Source organism: Pogona vitticeps, chromosome 1 (assembly GCF_051106095.1).
Source record: "Pogona vitticeps strain Pit_001003342236 chromosome 1, PviZW2.1, whole genome shotgun sequence".
Classification (NCBI taxonomy): domain Eukaryota; kingdom Metazoa; phylum Chordata; class Lepidosauria; order Squamata; family Agamidae; genus Pogona; species Pogona vitticeps.
Genome location: NC_135783.1, coordinates 31,512,895 through 31,540,688, shown reverse-complemented (window position 1 = coordinate 31,540,688; position 27,794 = coordinate 31,512,895). Strand labels below are relative to the sequence as shown.

At 40.5% G+C, this 27,794-nt stretch overlaps 1 protein-coding gene across 1 annotated transcript in view; it reads left to right on the top strand.

Moving 5' to 3' along the window:
* USH2A (usherin) overlaps window positions 1-27,794 on the top strand; it is a 559,229-nt gene that overhangs the window by 504,432 nt on the left and 27,003 nt on the right. The window contains exons 60-63 of the mRNA XM_078392221.1: window positions 6,296-6,523; window positions 7,888-9,404; window positions 12,459-12,774; window positions 26,981-27,190. Of these exons, the coding sequence (XP_078248347.1) occupies window positions 6,296-6,523; window positions 7,888-9,404; window positions 12,459-12,774; window positions 26,981-27,190 (2,271 nt within the window). The remainder of the gene's footprint in view (window positions 1-6,295; window positions 6,524-7,887; window positions 9,405-12,458; window positions 12,775-26,980; window positions 27,191-27,794) is intronic.

The following is a 27,794-nucleotide window of genomic DNA, read 5'->3' as shown; positions in this document are numbered from 1 at the left end:
TGAAATGCATTTTATCCCTAATGTGTACAGTCCTCTCTGTGTTCTGTTTCTGCAGCTCTTTGATCAGAAGCAATTATTTAACTTCCCCACCACTAAACATTAGTCTGTAAATTGTAGGCTTTTAAAAGTTTGCTTGTTGAAGCCTAATAGGTTACTGTCTTCATAGGAAAAAAAAAACTATTAATATGGGCTGTGTCCAATTGTAAAGTTAATTTTAATTGTGTTTTATGCCACCTTAATTTCTCATGCTAGATTTTTATGCTGAGCATCACTTCAAAATGATCTCCGTACTTTAACCTACGTAATTTTGCATCAGATTGAATCGGTTACTTTTGGCTATGGCAAAGTGGCTATCCACTTTCAAGGATCTAAGCCATAAATGTTTATTAAAAGAATCTATAATGAAATCATTTTTGTTATTTTTTAAATGGCTGCCTTGAGTATGTTGGATGACTGAATGCTGGTTGTTAATCACTAAGTACTCATGGTATAAAAACTGTTTGATAGTATTGCCATCTAGGGGCTAAACAGGATTCTCCATACCGAAATAAACTGTAATTGAACAGGTGCTACTATTGACAACATGCATATGTTTTTCTTTATAGCCCACATGCTTCCCATGTTTCTTATGAGAAACGATATCTTAAATGTCCCAAAGCAGCCAACTTTTAAAAAACACATCTAATATGTTTGAGCTGATTTCTGTAGGCCTTTAAACTATCCTATACTTTTGGGTTCATAACTGGTCACAAAGGGATGTTTAAAACAACTGAACTTTTTCTCTACTCCTGACCCCAAAGGTAATAAAAAGAGTTGATAAGTCTTCAGTGTTTCGACCTCTCTCCAACTGCTATTGTTTTATCTTGTCCTGAACTGGGAATCATCATATCCTGTGCTTCTGGCTCAGAATGTTGTGGTTCTCAACAGCAACTGCTACACAAAAACGGACAAATATGTAGGCGGGGGGGCTGCAAGATGGGCAGAAGTAAATCCACATCATCATCCTGAGGATAAAACTCTCTGTATGTATGAGGGGAAATAGATCAGTGAACAGTAAGCATACTCAGTGGCCGTTGAATGCTGACAGACTACTCAGGGGAAGTATGGCACAGATGGAAGGATGTAGTGATGCTTCAAGACGTAGCCTTCTGAGCAGATCTGGGTGAAAGCCTCTTGACCTACTCTGTATGCTGATAACAGTAAGACTGCCCAGGGCCAGCCCCCACCCACCAGTTGGAGGTCTCCACAGTTGGAGTGTGCAGCCTTCAACTTTATTGAGGGTTCAGTCATTACATACATCAGGGGTTTCAAACATGCGGCCCGGTGGCCATTTGCGACCCCCCAGATGATAGTTTGTGGCCCTCGCCTTGCCTGCCCCCCCAAAGCGCCCACACATCCTCTGCTGTCAAGAGTAAAAAAAAAAAAGCCTTGCCTCGCTCGCCGGCTCTCTCCCAAGACATCACCTCTTGCACCCTCCATCCAGAACTGCAGCCTGCCAGCCAGCCCACCTGTCTGTCGGCTAAGGAAACTCCTGGGTGGCTTCCTCGGGCTCTTGCTCCGCTTGGCAGAAAATCTGATGCGGCCCAGCCTCACCCAGACTCTGCCTCTAGCGGCCCCCAGGTAAATTGAGTTTAAAACCCCTGACACACATTATTCTTTGGTGCCAGCTGCAGAGTCTACTTTATTTCTTTTGATTTCCTCTTTTCTTGTTTCAAATCTCTGACCATCTTTATAATCTATAAATGCTGGATTTAACACAAAAGATACATTGTTGTGTTGCTCCGCCCTGGGGATAAATGGTAGATCTTTCTGGAGCAACTTTGGAGCAGCCACAAAGAAGGCTCTCGTTAAATCACTGTACTGCAGCCAAAACTGTGCTCACGACCTGGGGTTCAGTCAAGGTTGACTCAGCCTTCTATCCTTCCGAGGTCGGTAAAATGAGTACCCAGCTTGCTGGTGGGGGCAATGTGTAGCCTGCATAATTAACTTGTAAACCGCCCAGAGAGTGCTTGAAGCGCTATGGGGCGGTATATAAGCAGCACTCTTTGCTTTCCTTTATATTCCCATCAAATCCAAGGCAGTGGAACTTAGAAAGGCCTCTCCTAAAGATCTTAGGAGCCAAGAAGGCTGATGCAGTGAAATATGATCCTTCAGGCAGAGTGGGCCCAAATCATCTAGCGCTTTATAGGCCATAACTAGTACTTTGAATTTGGCTCAAAAACAGACGCAGCCAGTGAAGCTATTGTCACAAGAGAGTTATATGCTCCCTGTAACCAGCTCCAGTCAACAATCTGGCTGTTGCACTTTGAACCAGCTGAAACTTCTCCACCATCCTCAAAGTCTCCCCGATGTAGAGTGTATACAGTTATCCAAATGGGGTGGAACTAAGGCATGCATCACCATCACCAAATCAGATATATAAGGAATAATTCTTAAGGCACCTGTACATTTTTATAATCTAGTGTTTAATCCCAGCTAGAGGTCAGCACTTCTCTAAATCCCATTGATTCAGTAAATTCCCCCAGTTGAGACTATTAGATATATAGCCCTTGTCAGATAGTTCTCATCAACACAAACAAACTCTGTGACTTTTATTGTGATCCTGCATACACCACATATTTTTTAGTAACTCCCTTTAGACCCATTGGGGTTACTTCTGGGTAAATGTGTTTAGTATCACCATCAGAAACTGAGGTCTCTGATCTCAGTATCTGATGGCTATAGTACTTTTTATAAGTTTAATTAAACTCATGCTTTTCTTGACATGAATGGCTAGGAATTCCTAACAATAACTATTCTTTCAACTCTTCCTCCCCCGTTTTCATTATTAATCTCGCCAGTGTTTGCCCTGTTTAATGGGGGATGGGGGAAAGCATAATTGTCATTGAAAAGTGCATTTCTAATCAGTTCTGGTGGCATATCATAGTTTTAATATTCTGAATGGGCGTTCAAATGCTGCACTATATTTGTCTAAAAGGAAAGCTCATTGTTGTGGGAAAATAACTATTTAAATATTTATCATCTAACTTTTAATATTTTAAAAAAGAAATTACTATTTTTTCTCAGAAAAAAAATCCAAGTCTGGTAGCTTAACATATATTTAAATATTTAAAAGATGAGAAACATTGGCTTTAGCCACTTGACAGAAATCCAGGGTATTGAGATAGGCCTGAGCACCATGGAAGTAGAAGGGGAAATGCAACTCGATCTCTGAATATCCAGGATATAGATCTATTGGTGCATTCACTGGTGATCTGCCAAGGATTTTCTTGTGCCTGGTTGATCAACAACAATAGGGACTAGAAAGCTGAGTTTAAAAGGAAGGTTCGGGGTGAAAAGTAGGAGTTGTGTGACAGAACTGGGAGCTTAATTGTGAGACAGAAACCAAAAGACTGGTTTTGTGTACTTAGAAGCACCGAGAGCACAGGCAGACACTGTTGTCCAGACCGAACAATCCACTGTCGTGTACTTTATTCCAGGTAGTGAATCTCTGGCTGCAAGTAAAGAAAAACACAGTGAAGCAAAAAGAAATGGAATGGAACAAAATGAAGTAGAATTCACTAATCTGGTTATTTACTTCCCCTTGATCTAATGTTAACATACTTAAAAGCATTCAATAAAAATGAAGAGGCTGGGGATGAAAGATCTAGGATATTTTCTTGCAACACAATTCTTAAATGATTACATGTCCAGCACAGAGTTGAGGTAGAAGCAGATGTAGCCTCTCAGCAATAGGGCTTCCTCTCTGTGATGACAGACAAAATGTTAACCGCATGAATCTTGCTCTCATATATGTAACACTTTTTATGGAGCATTTCAAAAAGATATGTGCATTTTATTTGTAGTAGGCTTTTTAATCCGTTTCTGTATAGCTTTCAGGGTACTATCCTGTGCTCACATACGTATCTGTGGAGGGAAGACTAAGTAAGCGCTTGCCTCCCAAATCTTGAATTTATTTATTGTTTTAATGCACACAGACAGATACTTTGTGTTGCAGTGGTGCTTAGTGTGTGCATAAATTATACACACATATTGTACTGCACTTTCCCCCCTGCTGTAAAAAAGGAAAAGACCCCCTGGAATCAAATCTATTTTTAAAACCTAACAAACAAATTTATCCTCTGAAGAACATCTCACTCATGTTTCCTCTATAACAGCGATCCCCAGCCCCTGGGCCACGGACCGGGACTGGTCTGTGGCCTTGGAAGGACTGGGCCACCAAGACAGATTTTCAAAGGACTGAAAGAGTGTGTGTACGCAGTCCCACCCACCGCACGCATGCACACATGCATGCACACACACACACACACACACCGGACGCATGGACACACACCCCATGCCCCTCACACACAGATGCCCACCTGCCCTCCCACCCACACAGACACCTGCCGCCGCCACCCAGGTCCTTGGGAGAATTATCTTCAACTAAACCAGTCCCTGTTGTCAAAAAGAGTGGGACCCACTGCTCTATAATATACTGCACATAGAGTTTGTACACCTTGAATGTGTGTTGGTGAGGGAGTGGCCTTACCTTCTCATTAACTTACATATATTTGAGGTACTACTGCCTTACAAGGATGTGATGAATGTTTAGAGAATGTATTATTTTCAATCATTTTCCATGTCTGTTCACTCTGAAATTGACCCCCAGGACTTCACCCTCCATCTTCAAGTTTCCCTTGCTTCTTGTGAAAATGAGCAACGTTGTCTCATTTTCCATCTATCTGAGTGTGTGAAAGCAATATTTACTTGCTTACTTATTTGCTTATTTCTTGTTGTTATTTGCCATCAAGTCACCTCCGGGTTATGGTGACCCAATGAATGAGCAACCTCCAAAATGTCCTGTTCATTTCATCTTATTCAGCATCTGTAGTTGGAAGATAGGTCTGAATGATATTTATGATGGTAGGTTTTCCACAGAGTCTGACTGATGTTATTTGGTCAGAACTTGCATTATTGCCCCTAAATGCAAGGGATGTAGGCGTAGGGATTTAACTACTGCCTATCAAGTAGCGAAATTTGCTTTGGCTGCAAAGAAAATACATGCCAGGCATCAAAAATCTTAAGAAAGAAGGGAAGTTATGGCATCTTGAATTTATGTATAGATATACAGGGTCAGTGCAGTTTTGTGTTGCTGTTGATATTGTGGTGACCTATAGTTTTAAACAATAAAGCTTGTTCAATTCTGTTCAGCTCCTAAATGCCTGTGCTACATCTTACCTCAATCTCCATTTCTTTTGAATTTGTCCATTCCTGAGTAGAATACTTTGTAGTTATCTGACTAAACACATCCCAGTCCAGTCCACTTTAGTTCACTGACACCAAGCACTGCAATGTTTAAACATTATTATTATTATTATTATTATTATTATTATTATTATTATTATTATTATTATTATTATTATTATTATTATTATTATTATTATTATTATTATTATTATTATTATTATTATTATTATTATTATATTTTAGATTGGGAATTGGGTAAAGAGTACACAGGTTAAAATGGTACATTCCATTTCTTGCTTTACGGTTTCCAGTTCACCTTGATTTATACTTCTCATGTTCCATGTTTCTATTATATATGTTGTGCTGCATCAGACTTTCCTTTCACTTCAGTGCTTATCAGCCACTAGAGATCCTTTCATCTTGAATTGGGTTGCATCATTAGTGACACTGCTATTTGTATTTTTCCACTGCTCCTCCCCAGTAGCTGATTCTGTGATTTTCAACTGGGGTCTCATCTTTCTACACTCTCTCTTGATTTTGGACTGTCTTATCATAGGGGTTTCATGGTAAGGAAAATAGTATTTTACATTTTGCACAGTACTAGCAAACGTCATTGACATTGCTTCCTCCTCCAGTAGCTGCCATCTCCATCAACATTGGAACTATCCATTATCTTCTGCTGATGTGGCTGTTACCTTTGAAGAGGACTGATGCATATTTGTCTGGTGTCTTGGCTGTGACCATTCCATCTTGGGTGATTGTGCTAAGAGTTCAGGCTCATAATGGAGTCTGGCCTCCTGATGGCATTGCTCTCAACTTCAAGGACACACCCAAACCCATTGACTAGATTAAGATGTGCATCCAAGGAGGGGCAAGGTAGTCCCAAGTAATACCACACTAGGTCTCTCACTACCAGTCCAACCTACTTAAGAGGATGGTTTTGAGAATAAAATTGAGATGATATTGTATAGAGTCTTGAGCCCTTTAGAGGAAAGATAGCAGAACATTAAGAATGGAAGTTGTAGCAATGGGACAGTGTTTATAGCACTCCATCTTATTCTTGCAGGGCAATTTGCATTACACTCACTTATTTGGTTTGAAGCCGTTTACAACCTACCACATCCACCTTGTAGCGGTCAACAATGCTGGGCATGCTGCAAGTCCATGGACCTCCGTGCGCACCCTGGAAGCTTCTCCAAGTGGCCTGAGCAACTTCACTGTGGAAAAGAAAGAGAATGGCAGGGCACTGTTGCTTAAGTGGGCAGAGCCTTCGAAGCCCAATGGTGACATTAAGGTAATCCAGACCTAGAATCTCATTTGACCAGAGGCAGCAACTGTTCCATGCGATAACACAGTGCTTAGCTCTCCTTTCTTTCAGCTGCAGTGGTAAATCGGGTAACTTTGATAGTGGGTGAATGATCATTGTTGTTGCCTCTGGTCGCTTATCTGCCCTTTTCCTTAGGAAGTGCTTCCTTCTTATATGGCCTCTAGAGTGATCTAGTGGCTTCTTTAGCCCCACTGTTCAGTGATAATTCATGACTGGTGTAGAGGGGTGAACCCTGAAATGTTAGAATGGGACACCTGTCTCCTGGTCAAGTGAGCCACCCATGTCACTACTGTGCAACATGAAGTGGAACACAGGTGCTGCCTTTTTCTGCTAAAAAGAGGTGAGACTAAATACTCCATCAGGCTTCTCACCAGGTGGAGTCCCTCCTGTTGATCACATCAAGCTTCCTTGTAGGTCAAAAGAAGGGACAAGAGATCACTCTTTGCATTCTCTCTAATATTTGATTGCCCCTCCTCATTGGTGATGATTGCTTGCCCTTCTAACTAAAAGTAGCAATTTGTAAGTACCCTGTTTTATAATAATGCGTGCACAATATAACGTGTAGTTTCACATGATAGTTTTTCTCTATCCTTCGACATCTCCATGTGATTAATCCCAGTGAAACCAATAATATATGCATTCAGTTGCAAATTCTAGTCTATGATGTCAGCTAAGCTAACAATTGTGAGCAACTTTGCTTCCAGAAGCTCAACATAGTTATTATTTGCCTGCGACTCATGTTGACCCTATAAATGAATGACCTCCAGAATGTCCTGTCATATAATAACCTATGCTCAACACAGAATGGACTATATACCATGTAGACCACTTCCACATAAGGGGAAAGGGAAGATTAATTCCTTTTGGACCAAATGCAAGTTTGGTCCAAAACGTCAGCCACAAAGCTTTATACGAGAAACTTCAAGCAAAGTCTTCCCAGTTCAGATTGAATGCTCAGCCCATGTCTTTTCTCCACAGATCCTCTTTAGATGTACTGCAGTTCTCCTTTTAACATTTAGGAAAAAATAAACTTAATATCTCTTTGGGGCGCACTGAACTTTTGGGCAGAAATTGAAGGTGGATCATAGGGAAAAAGCATGGGCATACACCAAATTGAAAGCATTCCAGGGTTCATTCATTGTGGCCTGCTGGGTATTTGACAGTCTCCCTGTTTTTACACTTCCAACAAAAGCAGTATTTTTTACACAGCTTGCTATGCATAATTAGCGGGCTGCATGGGGCTTATTGAATTGTAAGGTATCTGTGTCTGAATTGTACTGCTGTGCTTTTAATGTCTTACTAGTAATGTGTCGACTTTCTTTTCCTTCCAGACGTACAATATTTTCAATGACGATAACTTGGAATATAGTGGTTTGTCTCGTCAATTCCTCTTCAGACGCCTTGAGCCTTTCACTCTTTACACCCTAGTACTTGAAGCCTGCACTGTAGCCGGCTGCACTCGCTCCGTGCCCCAGCCAGTCTGGACTGATGAAGCCCCTCCTGCTTCTCAAATGGCACCCGTAATCCAGTCAGTGAGTGCAACCAGCATTGGGGTGAGATGGTCTGAGCCAATTAATTCAAATGGAAAAATAATACGCTATGAAGTTATTCAGAGATGTGCGAAAGGAAATGCTTCAGGGAAAAACTCAACAACAGAAGAAGAGAAAATTGTTTTCATGGAATATAACACCGAGAAGAATACATTTGTATACAGCGCTCAGGATCTGCAGCCATGGACTCGTTATGAATATAAAATACGTGCCTGGAATTCAGCAGGCTATACTGATAGCTCTTGGTCAGTTGCAAAGACCAGCCAGGCTGCTCCAAAAGGCTTGGCGGTACCTATTCTGAAGCATATTCCAGGAAGCCCTGACAAAATACTAATTTTGTGGTTGCCCCCAGAAGAACCAAATGGCATTCTGCAATCGTATCGGCTTCACAGAAATGGTGTCCCCTATCCTTTTAGCTTTGATGCTGCAACTTTAAATTACACCGATGAAGAGTTATTCCCATATTCAGAATACCTCTATGCGGTAACCACTTGCACAATGGGAGGCTGCTCCACCAGTGACCACGGCAGCATACGAACCCTAGAGGCAGCTCCAGCCGTCGTGAACCCTCCCATGCTAGAGGATCTAGGGTCTACCCAAATGAACTTGTCTTGGTCACCACCTACAATCCAAAATGGAGAAATCACTAGATACATCTTAAAATTAAATGGGGAAGAGCTCTATATTGGGAAAAGTTTGTTCAGGACAGTGTTCAATCTGCAGCCTTACACTAAATATGACATCACATTGGTTGCCTGCACTAATGGAGGTTGTACAAATAGTGCCTCCAAAACTATTTGGACAATGGAAGCTCCGCCCCTCAACATAGATGCCCCCATGTTGGCAGTGACAGGTTCAGAATCAATAGAAATCACATGGAAGGCTCCTGCAAATCCAAATGGTAAAATCCGAGTGTATGAGCTGAGGAGAAATGGACTTCTGATTTATTCAGGTCTAGAAACTCGTTACCATGACTTCATGCTAGCTCCAGGAATAGAATACAGCTATGCTGTTACTGCAAACAATAGTCAAGGGAGCATTACTAGTCCACTATCTAAAACTAGAACTAACCCTTCTGCCCCGTCTGGTATGTCACCTCCTAGATTGCAGGCATGGCCCTCAGAAGCAATTTTGGTGACTTGGGATCCTCCAGCAAAAGTCAATGGTGATATAATCAATTATACAATCACTATTCGGGAACCTATTAAACCAGACAAAAAGACTGTTCACTTAGATTCATCTCATGCTTCTTTTGATAGGAGATCCTACACTTTGGCAGAACTAAAAGCGTATCACAGGTAAGTTATCGCATGCTGTGAATATAGCACATCATTCTGATCAGAAGGTCTCCAAAGAAGAAAATAGGAGTCAGCAAGAAGTTCCAAGCCAAAACTAGTCAGTCCTTGATAACTAGAGTGCCATCTTCTTTGTCTACATGCAATATAAAGTAATAGCCTATGTAATGTCTAGCCAATCTGGATGATTGAGAAGCTCTAAAAGGCTGAATACCTAAAATTTGGCTCCACTGATTGGTGGGAATAAGGATGCTGGAGTTTCCAAGAAGTATAGAATCTAGCGGTGTGTGACAACTGGCATAGCATGGCAAGAGCAGTAAGGTACTCTTAGTTCTTATTTCGAATGCATCTTAGAAGGCAATGTTAGAGTAGTAGTTATTGCCTGAAATATCCTACTAATAACATAATTTCCAAAGTCACTGAGATTGCTTCTTATCTTGGCAACAAGAGACAACAGTTGTGGCCAGCTTTGATCCAGAGATATATTAGATTATCCATTGTAAAAGATACTAGATTGCAATTCATCTGAACTTCCCTAGTCAATCAATGTTTCTTTCTTTTGTACATGAGTCCTGTCAATGAAACCTTTAAAACATGATTAGCCCATCAGTTAGAAGATAGTTTTTGTCAATAACTTTCCTACTTTCTAAGTGCTAAACTGTATGAGTATAAATATAGGCAGTGCCTAAGTATTAAATTAAAGCTAAGTTAAAGCTACAGTGGGGTCTTGACTTAAGAACGGCTTGAGTTAAGAACATTTTGACTTAAGAACCACTCTCATAGGAAAATATTGACTTGACTTACATACTTAGATTTGAGTTAAGAACTGAAAAAAACCACGTGGGAGGCAGGGAAAGTGCAAAATTTGAACTTTCAGTTAACTGTTGGCCAGTGAAAAGGGTGCCTGTCTGCTTCCTCACTCCTCCCAGCGTTTAGAGAGTGGATTGGGAGATAGTCTTCAGACTGCCTGGTACTGCCTGGACTGTATTTTCCCTGCCTTCCCTGAACCTTTCTTGACCTAAGAAAAAAAGAAACAAAATATCCCCCTCTAGTGGTCGAAGGCAGAATAGCAGCTTCCCATTAGTTTCTATGGACGGAAAAGAGCAGATACGGATCAAATGGTTTTCAATGCATTCCTACGGGAAATGCAGATTTGACCTGAGAACTTTTTGACTTGAGAACCGCCTTCCAATACGGATTAAGTTCTCAAGTCAAGACCCCACTGTACCAACATGAATTTGACACAACTCCGGGAGGCAATGGAAGACAGGAGGGCCTGTTCCATGGGGTCATGAAGAGTCATACACGACTTAACTGCTGAACAACAAAGTATTAAATTAAACTGTGCATCTCAGAGGGACATGGTGGCCCTGCAGGTTAAACTGCAGAAGCCTCTGTGCTGCAAGGTCAGAAGACTAGCAGTCATAAGATCGAATCCATGCGATGGAGTGAGCTCCTGTCACTTGTCCCAGCTCCTGCCAACCTAGCAGTTCGAAAGCATTAAAAATGTGAGTAGATAAATAGGTACCATCTTGGTGGGAAGGTAACAGTGTTCTGTGTCTAGTCACACTGGCCACGTGACCATGGAAAGAGTCTTCGGACAAATGCTGGCTCTATGGCTTGGAAACGGGGATGAGCACCATGCCCTAGAGTTGGACACGACTGGACTAAATGTCAAGGGGAACCTTTACCGTGCTGCTTGTATACCGTTCCATAATGATTAAAGCTTTCTTCAGCTAGCTTACAATCTAATTATAGGATAGAAGGCTGGGCCAATCTTCAAGCCAGGATCAAACTCAGGCCATGAGCAGAGTCTTCATTGCAGTACTGCAGTTTAACCACTGTGCCACCAGGCTCCTTACAGGAAAAGGGGATGCTAGGAAACTTCAGTGCAAACCCTTCTTGTCATAGGATGTGGTAGCAGTGGCAGCAGGGCAGAGAGAGGTCTCAAGAAGTAACAATACATGGACAAGGGACTAGGGAGATGAGGGATGCATTAGAATTCATACCCCAGAAACTACCAATAAAACAGAAGCAGAGAATACTGGTAATGGAGCAAATGTCCCATTTGGAGAAGCCTTTAATTTAATAAGAGATGGATTAAAATCAAAGGTTATAAGGGTTAGATTACAGAGTCTTGTTCTTTACTGGAGCTTATTGTGCTCATACTAAAGCATGATTTTTTTAAAAAAAGAAATGTGCTAAGATCTGATTACTTCATCTAGCTTTTAGTGACATGGGTTAAGATTTTCATATATATTCTTTAATTACAACCCATCTAATAGGTTTTCTGAGAAAAGCATCTAGATAAATTGTCTTTTGATAAAGATACTTTTTTCCAAACCAACTGACCCATAAATTATCACACCAATTATGTTTGAAGTACAGTGTTCATAATAAACACTGTCCTACTGATACCTTGCAGCCATTGGTACACCAAAACTTACACAAAGGTTACACATGTGCTCTGATGCTAGAGCTGCCCCCCCCATCCATTTCATTATGAAAAGGCAAAAGGAAGTGTATGTGTGTTCCCCATTATTAGCTTAAATGAGAAAGCACATTCACACAAGAGCTCTACACATGCATTTGGGATTCTGGGCCTTCATGCATGCCATTAGGCAGACTCAAGACAGCATCAGAGGTTCTGGAGTATGTGAGGTAGCGGAGATTCCATCACCTGTGCTGGAAGAATGGCGAACATTCTGGAGAGACCAGTTGATCCCTCTCTGTCTATGGAAAATGCTTCAACTGGGAATAGTTGAACTGAAACTACATAGTGGGATATTGCAGGTTCTAGAGAACTTTGCCATGGCAGAGAATAAGCCCACATATAGGTCATGGATCCTCAGAGCTAGTCATTGTGGCAGAGAACTCTTCCAGTTTGCCTGTGCTGTACATTCATTTTGGAAGAAACCATTGCTTATCTAAATACAGGGCAAGGGGTGCGACAATGACTGCCTTTTAAAGCACCACTGCTTTATGCTACCTTTATGTGCAATGTTTACATTTATAGTCTGCATTTTACTCACCTACTTATGCTTTGCATTTCTAAAGGTATGAGGTCCAAGTGCAAGCTTGTACACTCCAGGGTTGCACTTCCAGTGAATGGGCTTCAGTTCAGACTCTCGAAGCACCCCCTGAAGGACAGCCAGCCCCTCTCATAGATGCTCAATCAAGCCATGAAGGTTTTCAGTCTGTGCTTTCCATTGTGTGGACAGGCCCAAAGCAGCCAAATGGAAAGATCTTATATTATGAGCTTTACAGAAGACAGATGACACCCAATCAAGAAGACCCAGTACTTGTTTTTAATGGCTCATCTAGTTCCTTCAAGGATGCCACGCTATTGCCTTTTACTGAATATGAATACCAGGTATGAAACTGAGAGAATGGGGAACTAATTTTTCATGTACAGCAAAAGTTCCTTGACATCGCAGCACAACTGTGTTCTTGCTAAATTGTTAAGATGTGTTAACAAGCTATGTTTTGGATGCTATTGTTCCCTTAGGAAAAAATATCATGGTAGATCACTCCCCATGCATAAAACCATCATATACACTTAGATACACACTCAGCTTTGGATTTTTTGGCAGAAATGATTTCCATTTTTACATAAGCTTATTTTATGACAGACAGAAGTTGACATCTTCCCAAAGGCATGACGCTAAATGTCTCTGTCCTTTATTTTACTCAGCAGATTCCTTCTCACAAAATGGCTGAAGTCCCTGTTCATTACGTAAGCCCAAGTGCAACATTCTGTCCATTTCTTCCTGGTAGATAAAGCATCTTTGTTGCACCTCGAGATTCTAAATGAATCTACTCTGGGCGGCTTACAGTCCGAGCAATAAAACCAAGAATTAAAACAGACTCCTTTTAGGAGTAAATTGTTTGCATGCACACAGACAGTGAGAGACACATACGCATACATACAAGCATGCACACACGCAGAGAGAGAGAGAAAGCAGAGAAGGAGTGAGTGATTATTTATTTGTTTATTATTTATTTCAAATAGTTTTATCCTGCCTTTCTCCTTAAAAAGAACCCAAGGTGGGCTAAGAAAGATGCCGTAAAATCTTCCAAATAAAGCAGTAATTGCCCTAATGTTAGTCAAATTCACAGAATTAGTGCAATTTCATCTCAAAACCAATTTTGCACAAAAATGAATATTTTTGCACAAAATACACTTTCCATTGATGTAAGAATGGGCCTTTTTTTTTCTTTTTTTTTTTTTTTGGAGGGGACACCTTTTTTTTAACCAGTCCAAGAATTTTATTTAACAGGCCAGGCAATTCCTCACCACCTTTACCAATAAGGAGAAAAATGTTGCAGTGCTTCACCCCTGCCCAGAAGGACGTGAGGTTTTACATTGCTACTCAAAGCAGACAAAGCATTGTGGTACATTAGGCAGAAAATTACTGACTGTATTTCAGTATCAGCAAATGGTGCCTGTTGGTTAACCCCAGAAATAAAATCCTCTTGAGTATTTACATGTCCACAAGAGGAATTGTGGACGTTTCTGTGGTAAATTTCAGTTAATGATGAAGTACTTGACATGTGCTGGACACATAGCTAACTTGACTGCTGGTTAGCTCAGTGGTTTAAGTATCTCGCTTCAGAGCCTGAGGTTGGGAGTTTGTTGATTTCCCACTGTGCCTACTGGACAGAGACTGGACATGATCCATAGAGTCCCTTCCAGCTCTGCAATTCTAAGGTTATTATTCTACAGTTATTCATGACACCAGCACCTCCCACATTAACAGCTGCAGCTTTCTCTGTTCCTCTTGCATGAAAACCCAATAAGAGCCTCCCCCCCCCCCAAGTGCCTCTGCATCTGCATGTAAGAAGCTTAGGGAAATACTTATGACTTTGTTGCTTCAGAGATTATTCCTGTTGTTTTCTTGTCTGGACAGAAGGCCCGGTTAACTTTGGCAGTTCTGAAAGTTCTTTGCTAGCCCTAATGATCTTGCACAGCTGTAGCTAAGAAGTGTATGACCTCCATTTAACAAGTCTGTGCCCAAATGGCTGGCATGTTTGGGGAGCAAATGTTTCATCATGGGTGATAGTTCTTCAGTTACTTAATTTCCTGCTCATTCTAATGCTGTAATTTGCCTTAAACTCCAATGAGCTTAATAGCACTGAGGTAACTGCTAGGATTCTTTCCAAAATAGATAATTTTCTTTTAAAGACTGGATTTTTCCTCTCACAGTTAATGCCTCTGAAAGGATATTTTTCATGCAGTTCAGCTCTGTGAATGAACTGTATTTTTTTTCCAAAAAACTTTCTAGTATCCTTAAATTGTATTAAGTAGTTGGATTTAGGTGCTCAATATGTTTTGGAAGCAATGGAACCTTCATAAGCAAGCAGATTTTTTTAATGTATGTTACTATCATATAATCATAGAAAAGCTAAGTGGAAAGAGGCCTACAAGGCAATCAAGTCCAACCCCCTGCTCAATGCTTGGGATTCCTTGACTATTTGTTTATCTATCTCCAGCTGCAGTCCTGTTCCTCCCCCCTCCTTGTACTTCCAATTTGTTTGGAAGTTCATGGTCTGTCTTATGGGAAAAGACAGAACTAAAATAGGAATTGAGCACCTCTGCCTTTTCTTTGTCCTCTATTACAATTTTTCCATCTCCATTGCGGGGCTGTGCCACTATGTCTTTTGTTTGCCTTTTGCTGCTCACATATCTGAAATTGATTTTAGTGTCTCTAGCTAACCTCAGCTCATTCTCAGCTTTTGCCCTCCTAAAGCCATCCTAGCATTTCCTTGCTACTTGTCTGTACTCATCCTTGGTGGCCTGGCCTTCTTTCCACTTCCTGTACATGTCTCTTTTGGTTTTTAGGTCCTCCCTGAGCTTTTCATGAAGCCACACTGGCCTTTTTTGCAACTTTCCTCCCCCCCCCCCCTTTTTTTCCTTGTTAGAATTGTTTGTAGTTGTGCCTTTAGAATTTCTTTTTTAAGAATCTTCCGCCCTTCTTGGACTCCTTTTCTTGTTAGGATCTCCTGCTATGGGACCTTACCTATCCTTGTTCTGAGATTATTAAAATTAGCTTTTTAAAAATCCAACAAAAGTGTGTGGCTACACTCTGCTTTCATTTCCTTTGAAATCAAGAATTCTAGAAGGACATGGTCACTCTCAACTAGAGTTCCCTTGTTAGGCTCTTAAAGTTGTTAAGGGCCTAACAGTCTAAGTGGCAACAGCAGCTCTGTCCTCTTCAGCTTTCCTGCTCTTTCTGATTTAAGCCTTTTACAATGGGGTCTTGACTTAAGAACGGCCCGAGTTAAGAACATTTTGACTTACAAACCACTCTCATAGGAAAATATTGACTTGACTTACATACTTAGATTTGAGTTACAAACTGAAAAAAACCCACGTGGGAGGCAGGGAAAGTGCAAAATTTGAACTTTCAGTTAACTGTTGGCCAGTGAAAAGGGTGCCTGTCTGCTTCCTCACTCCTCCCAGCGTTTAGAGAGTGGATTGGGAGACAGTCTTCGGACTGCCTGGTACTGAACTGCCTGGACTGTATTTTCCCTGCCTTCCCTGAACCTTTCTTGACCTAAGAAAAAAAGAAACAAAATATCCCCCTCTAGTGGTCGAAGGCGGAACAGCAGCTTCCCATTAGTTTCTATGGACGGAAGAGAGCAGATACGGATCAAATGGTTCTCAATGCATTCCTATGGGAAATGCAGATTTGACCTGAGAACTTTTTGACTTGAGAACCGCCTTCCAATACGGATTAAGTTCTCAAGTCAAGACCCGCCTGTACTCTCAGCTCTGCTCTTTTTTCAGACCATCTCCTTTGGGCTGAACCAATATTTCACAGGGGTTACATTTACAAATTGATTTGCTCCATTAGAGACCACTGCAGGTGGTCCCTGACTTCCAGAAACAATATTCCTAATGGAGCACAAGTATACTAAATGGAAAACTGAGATTTGGAAGTCTGAAAATTTGCTCCAAAATTTGGAAATCCCATGAATTAAGCAGCAGGATACAGAAAACTCCAACTCCTCCATTTTCATTTAAGTTCTGAAGTTCACAGAAACCTTAGATCTTCTTCATGCAGACATGCGCCCTGCCTTTGAGCTGCAGTTTCTTCCCATGTTGGGTTAGTGTGATACATAGACTTTTGCTTCTCCAGCCAGAAAAAAAGAGTGGAAGATAAAAAGATACTAAAATTTCCTGACCTCAGTTGTGTTGTTAATGTCAAACCAATCAAGCTGGACCTTGATGACTGACAGCATTTTTTAAAGTGTTGCAAAGGGCCGGGCTGTTAGAGTGCCTTAATTTTAGCTTCATTCAGCTGGAGGAAATTTAGTTGCATTTAAAATTTTATGGCCAGCAAACAAGCCTCCAAGAGAGACGCAGTCGAATCAATATTATGCTTAAGTGAAATATAAATCTGTCTTTCATCAGCATAATAGCGAAAGCCAATCCCTATATTTATGAATAGGCTGTCTCACAGGCCACATATAAATTGTCAAACAATAGTGGGGCTAAGAACAGAACTCTCAGGGATGCCGCAAATGAAATCAATCATAGAGGAACTATTGGATGTGCAAGTGCTGGTACACATACACCACAGCCCAATATAAAATAACGGACTGCTGGAAGACATGTAGCTTGAACATAACTGGTTCAAAGAACCATTTTACCTGCCCCTTATCTGGCTGGAGAAACCTGACAAACAGTTAAGAAAAACAGCATCAAGGAAATGTTACAATTAGGGATGGGATTCTGTGATTTTTTGGATTAAAAAAATCACATGATTCTCCATTTCAAGAGTTCTACCTGACAGAAAGACACCTAAATGTGGCTCACCAGGGAGAAAGGCTTCAAATGGAATGCTTTGAGGCCTAGCTAGGCCTAGCTTTCTGAGTCTAGCTCGTAAGAAAACCTTCTAGCTAGCACTGGGGAAAGAACAGGAAGCTTGGGTACAGCTAGACCTCAAAGCCTTCCAGCTGAGGTCTTTCTCTCAGGTGCGATACATTTAGGTGTCTGTAAAGAGAAGGGGACAACAGAGGAGAGGTGTTTGGAAAGTGTCATCAAAGCTTTTGTTGTTGTTTACTCATTTAGTTGTGTCTGTGACCCCATGGACCAGAGCACGTCAGGCCCTCCTGTCTTCCACTGCCTCCGGAGTTGGGTCAAATTCATGTTGGTAGCTTCGATGACACTGCCCAACCATCTCGTCCTCTGCTGTTCCCTTCTCCTCCTGCCCTCACACTTTCCCAACATCAGGGTCTTTTCCAGGGAGTCTTCTCTTCTCATGAAATGGCCAAAGTACTAGAGCCTCAGCTTCAGGATCTGTCCTTCCAATGAGCACTCAGGGTTGATTTCCTTTAGAATTGCTAGGTTTGTTCTCCTTGCAGACCAGGGGACTCTCAAGAGCCTCCTCCAGCACCACAATTCAAAAGCATCAATTCGTTGGTGGTCAGCTTTCTTTATGGTCCAGCTCTCACTTCCATACATCACTACTGGAAAAACCATAGCTTTGACTATGCGGACTTTTGTTGGCAAGGTGATGTCTCTGCTTTTTAAGATGCTGTCGAGGTTTGTCATTGTTTTCCTCCCAAGAAGCAGGCGTCTTTTAATTTTGTGGCTGCTGTCACCATCTGCAGTGTTCATGGAGCCCAAGAAAGTAAAATCTGTCACTGCCTCCATATCTTCCCCTTCTATTTGCCAGGGGGTGATGGGGCCAGTGTCCATGATCTTAGTTTTTTTGATGTTGAGCTTCAGATTATTTTTTGCACTCTCCTCTTACACCCTCATTACAAGGTTCTTTAATTCCTCCTCACTTTCTGCCATCAGAGTAGTATCATCTGCATATCTGAGGTTCTTGATATTTCTTCCGGCAATCTTAATTTCGGCTTGAGATTCCTCCAGTCCGACCTTTTGCATGATGTATTCTGTATATAAGTTAAATAAGCCAAGGGACAATATAGAGACAATTTGAAGATACCCTTGCGGTACTCCTTTCCCAATTTTGAACCAATCAGTTGTTCCATATCCAATTTTAACTTGCTTCCTGTCCCACGTATAGGTTTCTCAAGAGGCAGATAAGGTGGTAAGGCACTCCCATTTCTTTAAGGACTTGCCATAGTTTGCTGTGGTCGACACAGTCAAAAGCTTTTGCATAGTCAATGAAGCAGAAGTAGATGTTTTTCTTGAACTCTCTGGCTTTCTCCCTAATCCAGCACATGTTAGCAATTTGGCCTTGAGTTCCTCTGCCCCTTCGAAATCCAGCTTGTAGTTCTGGGAGTTCTCAGTCTACATACTGCTGAAGCCTACCTTGTAGGATTTTGAGCATAACCTTGCTAGCATGTGAAATGAGTGCAATTGTACGGTAGTTGGAGCATTCTTTGGTACTGGCCTTCTTTGGGATTGGGATGTAGACTGATCTTTTCCAGTCCTCTGTCCACTGTTGAGTTTTCCAAACTTGCTGGCATATTGAATGTAGCACCTTAACAGCATCATCTTTTAAGATTTTAAATAGTTCAATTGCACTGCCATCACCTCCGCATGGCCTTGTTGTTAGCCAGGCTTTCTAAGGCCCACTTGACTTACTTCACTCTCCAGGATGTGTGGCTCAAGGTCAACAACCACACTATCTGGGTTGTCCGGGATATCCAAATCTTTCTGGCATAATTCCTCTGTGTATTCTTGCCACCTCTTCTTTATGTCCTCTTCTTCTGTTAAGTCCCCCCCCATTTTTGTCCTTTATCATGTCCATCTTTGCACAAAATGTTCCTTTAATATCTCCAATATTGCCAGACAGATCTCTGGCTTTTCCTTTTCTATTATTTTCCTGTATTTCTTTGCATTGTTCATTTAAGAAGGCCCTCTTGTCTCTCCTTGCTATTCTTTGGAAGTCTGCATTCAATTTTCTGTAACTTTCCCTATCTCCCTTGCATTTTGTTTCCCTTTTCTTCTCTGCTGTTTGTATGGCCTCATTGCTCTCTTGCATTTCCTTTTCTTTGGATGGTTTTTGTTGGTGTTTTCTGTACAATGTTACGAGCCTCCATGCAAAGTTCTTCAGACACTCTGTCCACCAAATCTAGTTCCTTAAACCTGTTCTTCCCTTCCACTGTATGTTCATAAGGGATTTGGTTTAGATTATACCTGACTAGCCCAGTGGTTTTTCCTACTTTCTTCAGTTTAAACTTCAGTTTTGCTTCAAGAAGCTGATGATCAGAGCCACAATCAGCTCCAGGTCTTGTTTTTGCTGATTGTATAGACCTTCTCCATCGTTGGCTGCAGGGAATATAATCAATCTGATTTCGGTATTGCTCATCTGGTGACTTCCATGTGTAGAGTCACCTCTTGTGCTGTTGGAAAAGAGTGTTTGTGATGACCAGCTTGTTCTCTTGACAAAACTCTATTAGCCTTTGTCCTTCTACGTTTTGAACTCCAAGGCCAAACATACCTGTTGTTCCTTTCATCTCTCGACTCCCTACTTTAGCATTCCAATCCCCTATAATGAGAAGAACATCTTTCTTTGGTGTCAGTTCCAGAAGGTGTTGTAAGTCTGATGCGTTCAGCCTGGAGACACGGCTTCTCCCAATTTGAAGAGAAACAGTCATGAAAGCAGCTGGACAGGGGACAATGTGGAAGGAATTGTCACTCCCGAATTGGCCTTCTCAGCAACACTAGACGCTGTTCCAAGTCCTCCATACAGAGCACGTTGCTATAGTCTCTCGAAACTGAAGGATGCCTGATCTAACTATATATATATATATATATATATATATATATATATATATATATATATATATTCCCTAAGTCTCACTTTAATTTCATAGAGTAAAATACTTGTCTTAATATCTGCACTATTTATTTATTGGGTTTTAGTTTAAAAGGGTGCAGAAAACAGATGTGAATGAAACAAACAAACAAAAAATCAGCTGTGGCCAGAATCCTATTGCTGTACTTTACTAAAACATGCTGTATTTAATGGTGGCTATCCATTATTTTATTATTTTATTATTATTTTATGTAGTGCCAGGATACGTCTTGATTGCAGGCATATGACCAGGCAGATAACTGAGATTACTTTATCAATGAGCCAAAACGAGCTACACCAAGTTACCCAAGGTACTTACGTGAGAGCCGATAGAGTTCAGGCCAATACATGTTATCATCCTGTCTTACTCTACCAACATATAGGGAAATAATCTCAAGCTACCTAGAATTCTGCTGATCAGATCTCTGCACATGGGGCTTTTCTTTTTCTTTTTCTTTCTTTCTTAATTTCTTTCTTTTTTGGCAGATCAAAGTGCCCAACTTTGCCCATCTCTTGGTGTAACGCATAAACTGCTTACAAATCTGTGTTCATTCATTAAACCAAACTAAGGTACTGTACATGATTTATTGGCCCCTTCATATTAGTTATGAGGCTGTTAAGACTCCATCCTGGCACAACCTCTTTAGGTAGATTGTGATTCTGACATACTCAAATACCTTGACAAGCCTATCTTTTAAAAAGACATTAGTGTGAATGCCGTGGGAAAATACACCCCAGGGCTATAGATGAATTGATATGATTTCCTTGATTGTATCTTTTTTATTTATAAGGCATAATTTATGAGCACTGAAAAGCAAACTAAAATGAGTGATGACTAACTACAGCTGAAGTAATAAATCAGCAGCACTGAAAGAAGTAGTGATTTTGATCGAATCTATTGAATTAGCTGTTGCCCTTAGCCATTACAGGTATTGGAAAGACCTTTTAATATCTGCTTATCTCTCTCCTGGGAATATTTTAACTATCTCATTATGTACCCATAGGAAACAAATTATTAAATTGTCTGCCTTTTGGAGTTAAACATGTTTGCATCTCATCTTTGTTACTGATGCAATAGAATATTAAATAGTACAAGGATTGGCTGAAAGTTTCATTATTTTTTTTCTAAGTCAGCCCTATCTATTTCATGTACCTACCATGGCCTTAGAAGGAATCCAGTTCTAGACACCAATGTGTGAGGGTTTTTTAAAGTGAAATTGCAGATTTGTAAGACACATTTAAATATTTGACAATTGTCTGTGGATGAGTCCACAGTCTTGCTAGCATAAGAGATTATGAGTCAATCTCTTATGCCAGCAAGACTGTTGTCCCTCTTAGCAGCAATCCATGGAAATCAGTTGTTTGACCTGTACCTTATGGCCAATACCGACATTGAGCTTGTTGGGGCCACCTGCAGCTTTCCACTTGATGTGCCTGTTACCGTTTGTAAACAGAGATGTTGGTATCTTGCATATATTGGTCATCCTCCTCTCCTCAGAAGCTTATCTCCAATAGTTCAGCATGCCTTCATACACACCATGAATCTAAGAAAGAGATTGCAGGTATTTAACCCATTCTGGATAGGGCTGCACTTGACAAATTGCTACAAGAAGCTAAATGGCATCTGTGGCACACCACATTTCTCACCTCTTTCAAAAGTGGGGAGCCTGCGCCTGTCAAAATGTTGCTGGCCTACAATTCCCACCCTCCCCCACTGTTGGCTGACCCTTGTCTCTAAAACCTACCATACCTTATGTTGCTAATAATGAAACAAACATACAGACCAGTTATATGAGCTGGACAGGTATCCTTTGCACTGTTTCCTGAAAGCCAAAATAGAGGAGCTCTCTTAACAACTCCTTGAGAAGCCAATTTCAAAGCAATTGGGAAAGCTAGAAAATTACTTTTATTTATTTATTTCAATTGAGATGTTAAAAACCTACACCCAATGTGCATTGGCTTGATTGCAATGACGAAGCCTTGGCATTTCCTGTATCTTTGAAGAGAAGGCCTAGGTATGGACTAGTTGCTGAAGACAATCACCAAAGGAATGGCAGTTTGAGAAAAGCTCTTCTGCTATGCCTGATGCCTGAGGTCTGTAGTAGAATCACCAGACCTTGGCTGCCCTTTTTGATTTAGTGTCATCTGATCATTCCATTCCTAGCCTGTTGGCCTGATCTTTATGGAGGAATGTTGCTTTCTTCTTCTTTTAGCCACAAAACAAGTTTCCTTTTGCTGTGTCTAGAATTTTGCAGTTCTCTAAGTAGGTAGATTCTAGAGAGCTTACCTGTTTTTCAAAGTGCTTTCTGGGCAAGGGGCCAAGAAACTAAACATGAAGACATCTGACTTACTGCTTGCATAGATGAATCTGGAGCCCTCTTATGGCTTTCTTAAGCCTATGCACATTCTAATGATGATAGAGGTTTTGGCAGAGGTTTTGGATTTCACGTCTGTGCAACATGATGTAAGATTAAATTATATAAAAGGCAGTATATATATAGTCAATGAGCTCAAAGCACAAGTACTCTCTGTTCCCATTTTTCCTGCAATAAGCAACAAACTGGAGACCTGAACCTTTTACTCAAAGGATATTTTAAGATTCACTGATAAATCTTAGAACACAGTATTAAAACATTTAGATATTTAAAATGCAGTATTACTACTTAACAGAGGCTGTTGTTGGTTAATATGGGAGCCAAAAAGCTTAAACTAAACAGGATTACGTCACTCAAGTTTGTGTGTATGTGTTCCTCAATTTAGGTTATTTCTAAATTTCTAAATGTGTAATTCAGCATTGTAACTGCAGTCTTACTCCCAACACTGTGTATGGATACACAATTCAAGTTACAAGGGACAGATATCCTAGTTAACTTGAATTATTTTTGCACCTTTACTTCTCTCCCCGACATCTCTTTTATCCATGATGTGCTTACTTAGCTTTTTAATCTATGTACCTTTTTACGTTTGTTGTGCACAGAGTTTACTAATTTCTGGAACAATTGTTGTTTCAGTTGGTTCCAGCAAAAACAAGTTGTCTGGTAGCACCTCAAAGAGTAACCCATTTTTATGTTAGTATTTACTGGAATTGTCATTCTTTCTCTCTTCTGAGACTCCAGAAATGAAATATCTAAGTGGTGGGTGGATGTTTCAACAACAGTGCACATGAATGCACATGAAACATTAAAGCACTGTGCAGACAACATATCATTATGCTGGGAGAGGCTATAGTGCAGTGCTGGAGTGCATGCCTTGCATACAGAGGGCTCTAATTTCACTCCCTAGAGTCCGTAGTTAGTTAAAAAAAATTGTCTGGTAATGCTTTTGTTTGGAGCCATGCAATGTCACCATCAACCAGAATAAACATTACTAGGTTGGATAATAGAGAAATATGCAAACCAGTAATTATCAAAGAAAGAGATATAGTTTCATCATTGAACAACATGTTTTGCAGGTAGTAAGGTCATGCTTTAGTTCCCGAATCTCTGTTAAATGTTGAGAAAGGCATTTGCCTGAGATCATGGAGAGTTATCTCCAGCTGGTGTGAGCAATACTGAACCAGATGGACTTCTTGTCTGGCTTGGTGCAAGCAAATTTTGTTCCCAAGTGCTGCGGTGATGGTTTGGATCTGGATTTGATCATCTCTATTGCACCTTCATATGATGCCTTTGAGAGGTCTTGGCTGGAAAGGAGCTGCAGTGAATGTCAGTCAACTCAATAGCAGCCAATGGTTCCCATTCTACCTCAGAGCTCTTTCCCCCCACTTTTTTTTTTCCATTCATGGTCTGTCAGTGGACTTTCAGAGTGTTACTTAGGGAGTCAGAAGTGAGCAGTTAGAGTGAAGTGTTCTGTCAGCAACATAACCAGTTAGTTAGTAAATAATGAAGCACACTAACCAATTAGGCTCAGCTATGTAAAGAAAAGGAAGCTGACCGCCGAAGAATTGATGCTTTTGAATTGTGGTGTTGGAGGAGGCTCTTGAGAGTCCCCTGGATTGCAAGGAGAACAAACCTAGCAATGCTAAAGGAAATCAACCCTGAGTGCTCACTGGAAGGACAGATCCTGAAGCTGAGGCTCCAATACTTTGGCCATCTCATGAGAAGAGAAGACTCCCTGGAAAAGACCCTGATGTTGGGAAAGTGTGAAGGCAGGAGGAGAAGGGGATGACAGAGGATGAGATGGTTGGACAGTGTTATCAAAGCTACCAACATGCATATGACCCAACTCCAGGAGGCAGTGTAAGACAGGAGGGCCTGGCGTGCTCTGGTCCATGGGGTCATAAAGAGTTGGACATGACTAAACGACTAAACAACAACAACAATGTAAAAAAAATAATATTACCACAAAATATGGTGTTTGTTTTTATATAGGAACTGTAAGTAAACAAACCTTTTATTCTTTCTAATTTACCAGAGTCTCTGAGTAAATGTATTAAAACAAATAAGTGCCAGTCTCCTAAGGGATACTGTATTTCAATCTGCTTTGTAGGTTCCTGACTGAACCTTTTTTATCTGTTATATGGCCAGAAGAAATGTTTATTATTATTAAGGGCTACACTCAATTTTCCTCATCGCAAACTCTGCTCAACAAACCAAACAACTGGAACAGATCCACTGAAATCCGTGTTTCTTAAGTTAGCAATGAGAAAGCAGCTGCTAGAACAGGGCATTCCTCTTTTCATCTGTCATTTTTTAAAAAAATAGATGCTCCCTTGATGCTCCTCTATAGCTAGCTATTTCCTCCACAGTTCATCTTTCTGTAGGAGAAATCAACTTAATGGACACACCATTGGCATTTGGATACAAGCAAAAGGATACAAAACATAATTTCCACAGGATTTAATGTGTGTCATTTCCCTGCATCTTCTGTCTTCAACTATTGGAAGTGTGTGATCTACAGTCTGCTTCAGAACAAACCACTTTTCAGCCTAAGTTGATCCTTGAAAATGAATTACTTTTGGTTAGGCAGTTAAGTCTTCATTTAAAGTAAACACTTTGCTATACAGAGGACAGACTTTTCCTCTGCCTTGCAATAAGACATATGTCTCCAATGCTAGGCTGATCTTCCACTTTAAAGTAAATTCAGGTTTTACACTGTCCCCTCTTCAAAGTGTAGAAGTGCTCATATAAAGAGAACATTTTATTGCAGTTAGAACTTCTCGACGTGAAAGCTTACTAAGGAATACTTAATACTAAAAATCACCCATACAGTCCCCTTGTATTGCCATTTAGATCTATCATTCTGATTGATCACTATGTGTTTCACTATTATTGAGCCTAATTTAACCCTATACACTCACACATCCGTCTACTCCATCTATTGCACCTGACATTCTACAAATTACTTACTCATGCAAATGATGACCTAAGTCAACCTTTTATGCTATTCGTGTTTAATTATACAAATGGTATTTGATAAATAAGATTATACACCCTCCCATATGTTTATTCTCTCCTTGATGAAAGTGAAATTTAATTTTCATGCAGATTTGTTGGAGGCCATGTTTAATAAGTGCTGAGTTTCATATAGTGCGTAGATCACCCTCTTTTGGGGAAGCTGATGAAAACGAAATCCAGTCACTGTTTATTAAAAGGGGCCAGAATTAAGCAAGTACAGTTCTAGCAACTGGATCCTGGAATCCAGAATTCCTTTCTTGTACATACTGATGAATACACTCAACTAAATATTTTAGCAAAAGCTGTATGAATCAGAGAAAATGTGTTGACTTGAGTGTTCTTTTAAATAGGGTATTTCTATATTAAACAATAGGTGAATGCTGTTATATGATCAATTGCATTAATACCATTAATAGACTGGTGCCCTCCGACAACACGTTTGCTTCAGGAACTAAACCTTTTTCCTCCCAGACTGAATATGAACAAACAGATCATCAGTAATTTGCTAGTCTTATTGATGTAGTGGACTATATCACCTGTCTAAATGTCAGTGAAGCATTAGAAGGTTGTCATGAGCTAGTACATTCCATACAGACTACTGAACAGTCTCATAGCATCTGGAAGACGAACATAACAATAAGCATCTGGTGAGGTGGACTCCTGTCCATTAAAATGCATGGCATAATATATTTGATAGCTTTTAAGATTCCACAAGATTCTTGGTTTGTTTTGCCAGTCATGTATTTATAACTGTTTTTTCCAATACATGAATTGTGCACATAGTCATGTGAGCTGGCTCCCCTCTTATTTCCCTCCTGCCTCCAGAAGGCCTTATTACTGCTAATTCCCATGCTCTCTAATGATATCTGTGTCCTCTACCATGGTTAGCCATATTAATGTGCCAGTGCCAAAATGTTGCCCCTTAGCATAGTCACCCTGTTAGCATCAAGACAACATTACAAAGTTAGTTTGGGAATTTTGTATTCACAGGCATTATTAAGTTCTCCGAGCCTCTTTTATCTATTTAATATAGTCCACTAGAGTTCCCTTGTCATTTTTAAGCACAGGGCGAAGTGTACCCCATTTTGATTGACTGTACTTATTTAATTTATTATTTGCTTTAATTTGCTCTCATTCTGTTTTGTCCTAGGTAGTAGAATTTGGCTCTGTCCTCTTATTCCATATGTTTTACTGCTGGTTTATTCTATATGCCCTATATTTTACATTGAATTGTATTTTTATGTGTTTTAAGTCCCTTGTTTACTGCTTCAAATGCTATTGAGAGGAAAGCAGGCAACACACTTCTAAAAACAGCTTCCTGGATACATAAAAATACTGTAGGGCTGTTTGAATAGAATTGCTGAATATGATTCCCTTCTCCAAAGCCATTTTTCATGTTTTTCAGGTTTGGTCAATAAACTCTGCAGGCCGGACTGCTAGCAGTTGGACACCGTGCAGGACAGGGCCAGCCCCACCTCAAGGACTTCACGCACCCCTATTTGACACAGTAGCTTCTACTTCAGCGGTGGTGAACATCAGCCCTCCCCTTAAGCCAAATGGAATAGTCAGCCTCTACAGACTATACTCAAACAATACCAAAGGAAAAGATGTAGTGGTGAGCGAATTTTTTAATTTTTTTTTTTTAAGGGGAAAATATCACTAATTGAAAAATATCATTTTACTTAATTTTCTCTGACTCTCTCTAGTGACCAGTTCTGGTAACATCATCTTTAGAAATATTTATTTCTAGGATTTTATTTATTTATTTTTATTTATTCGACTTGTAAGCCACCTGCACTCTGCAAGATTTTCAGATTTTCAGCCCATGAATAAATGAATCAGCAGATACTGTGCCCATAGATAAGGGTGTCTTACTGTATACAGTGGTGCCCCACATAGCGATGATAATCCGTGCAGCAAAAATCGCTGCAAAGCAATTTCGTCGCTATGCGGGTTTAAAAAGCCCATAGGAATGCATTGAAACCCTTTCAATGCGTTCCTGTGGGCTTCAAACTCACCTTAAAACGAAAATCCTCCATATGGCTGCCATTTTCGCTGCCCGGTAAGTGAGGAATCCGAGCGAAAACACAGCGGGTGGCCACTTTTTTTAACCCGGCGGCCATTTTGGAACCACCGATCAGCTGTTGGGAAATCAGCGCTATGCGATGATCAGTATGCGAAACAGGGTACCAATCATCGCAAAGCGATTTTTCCCTATC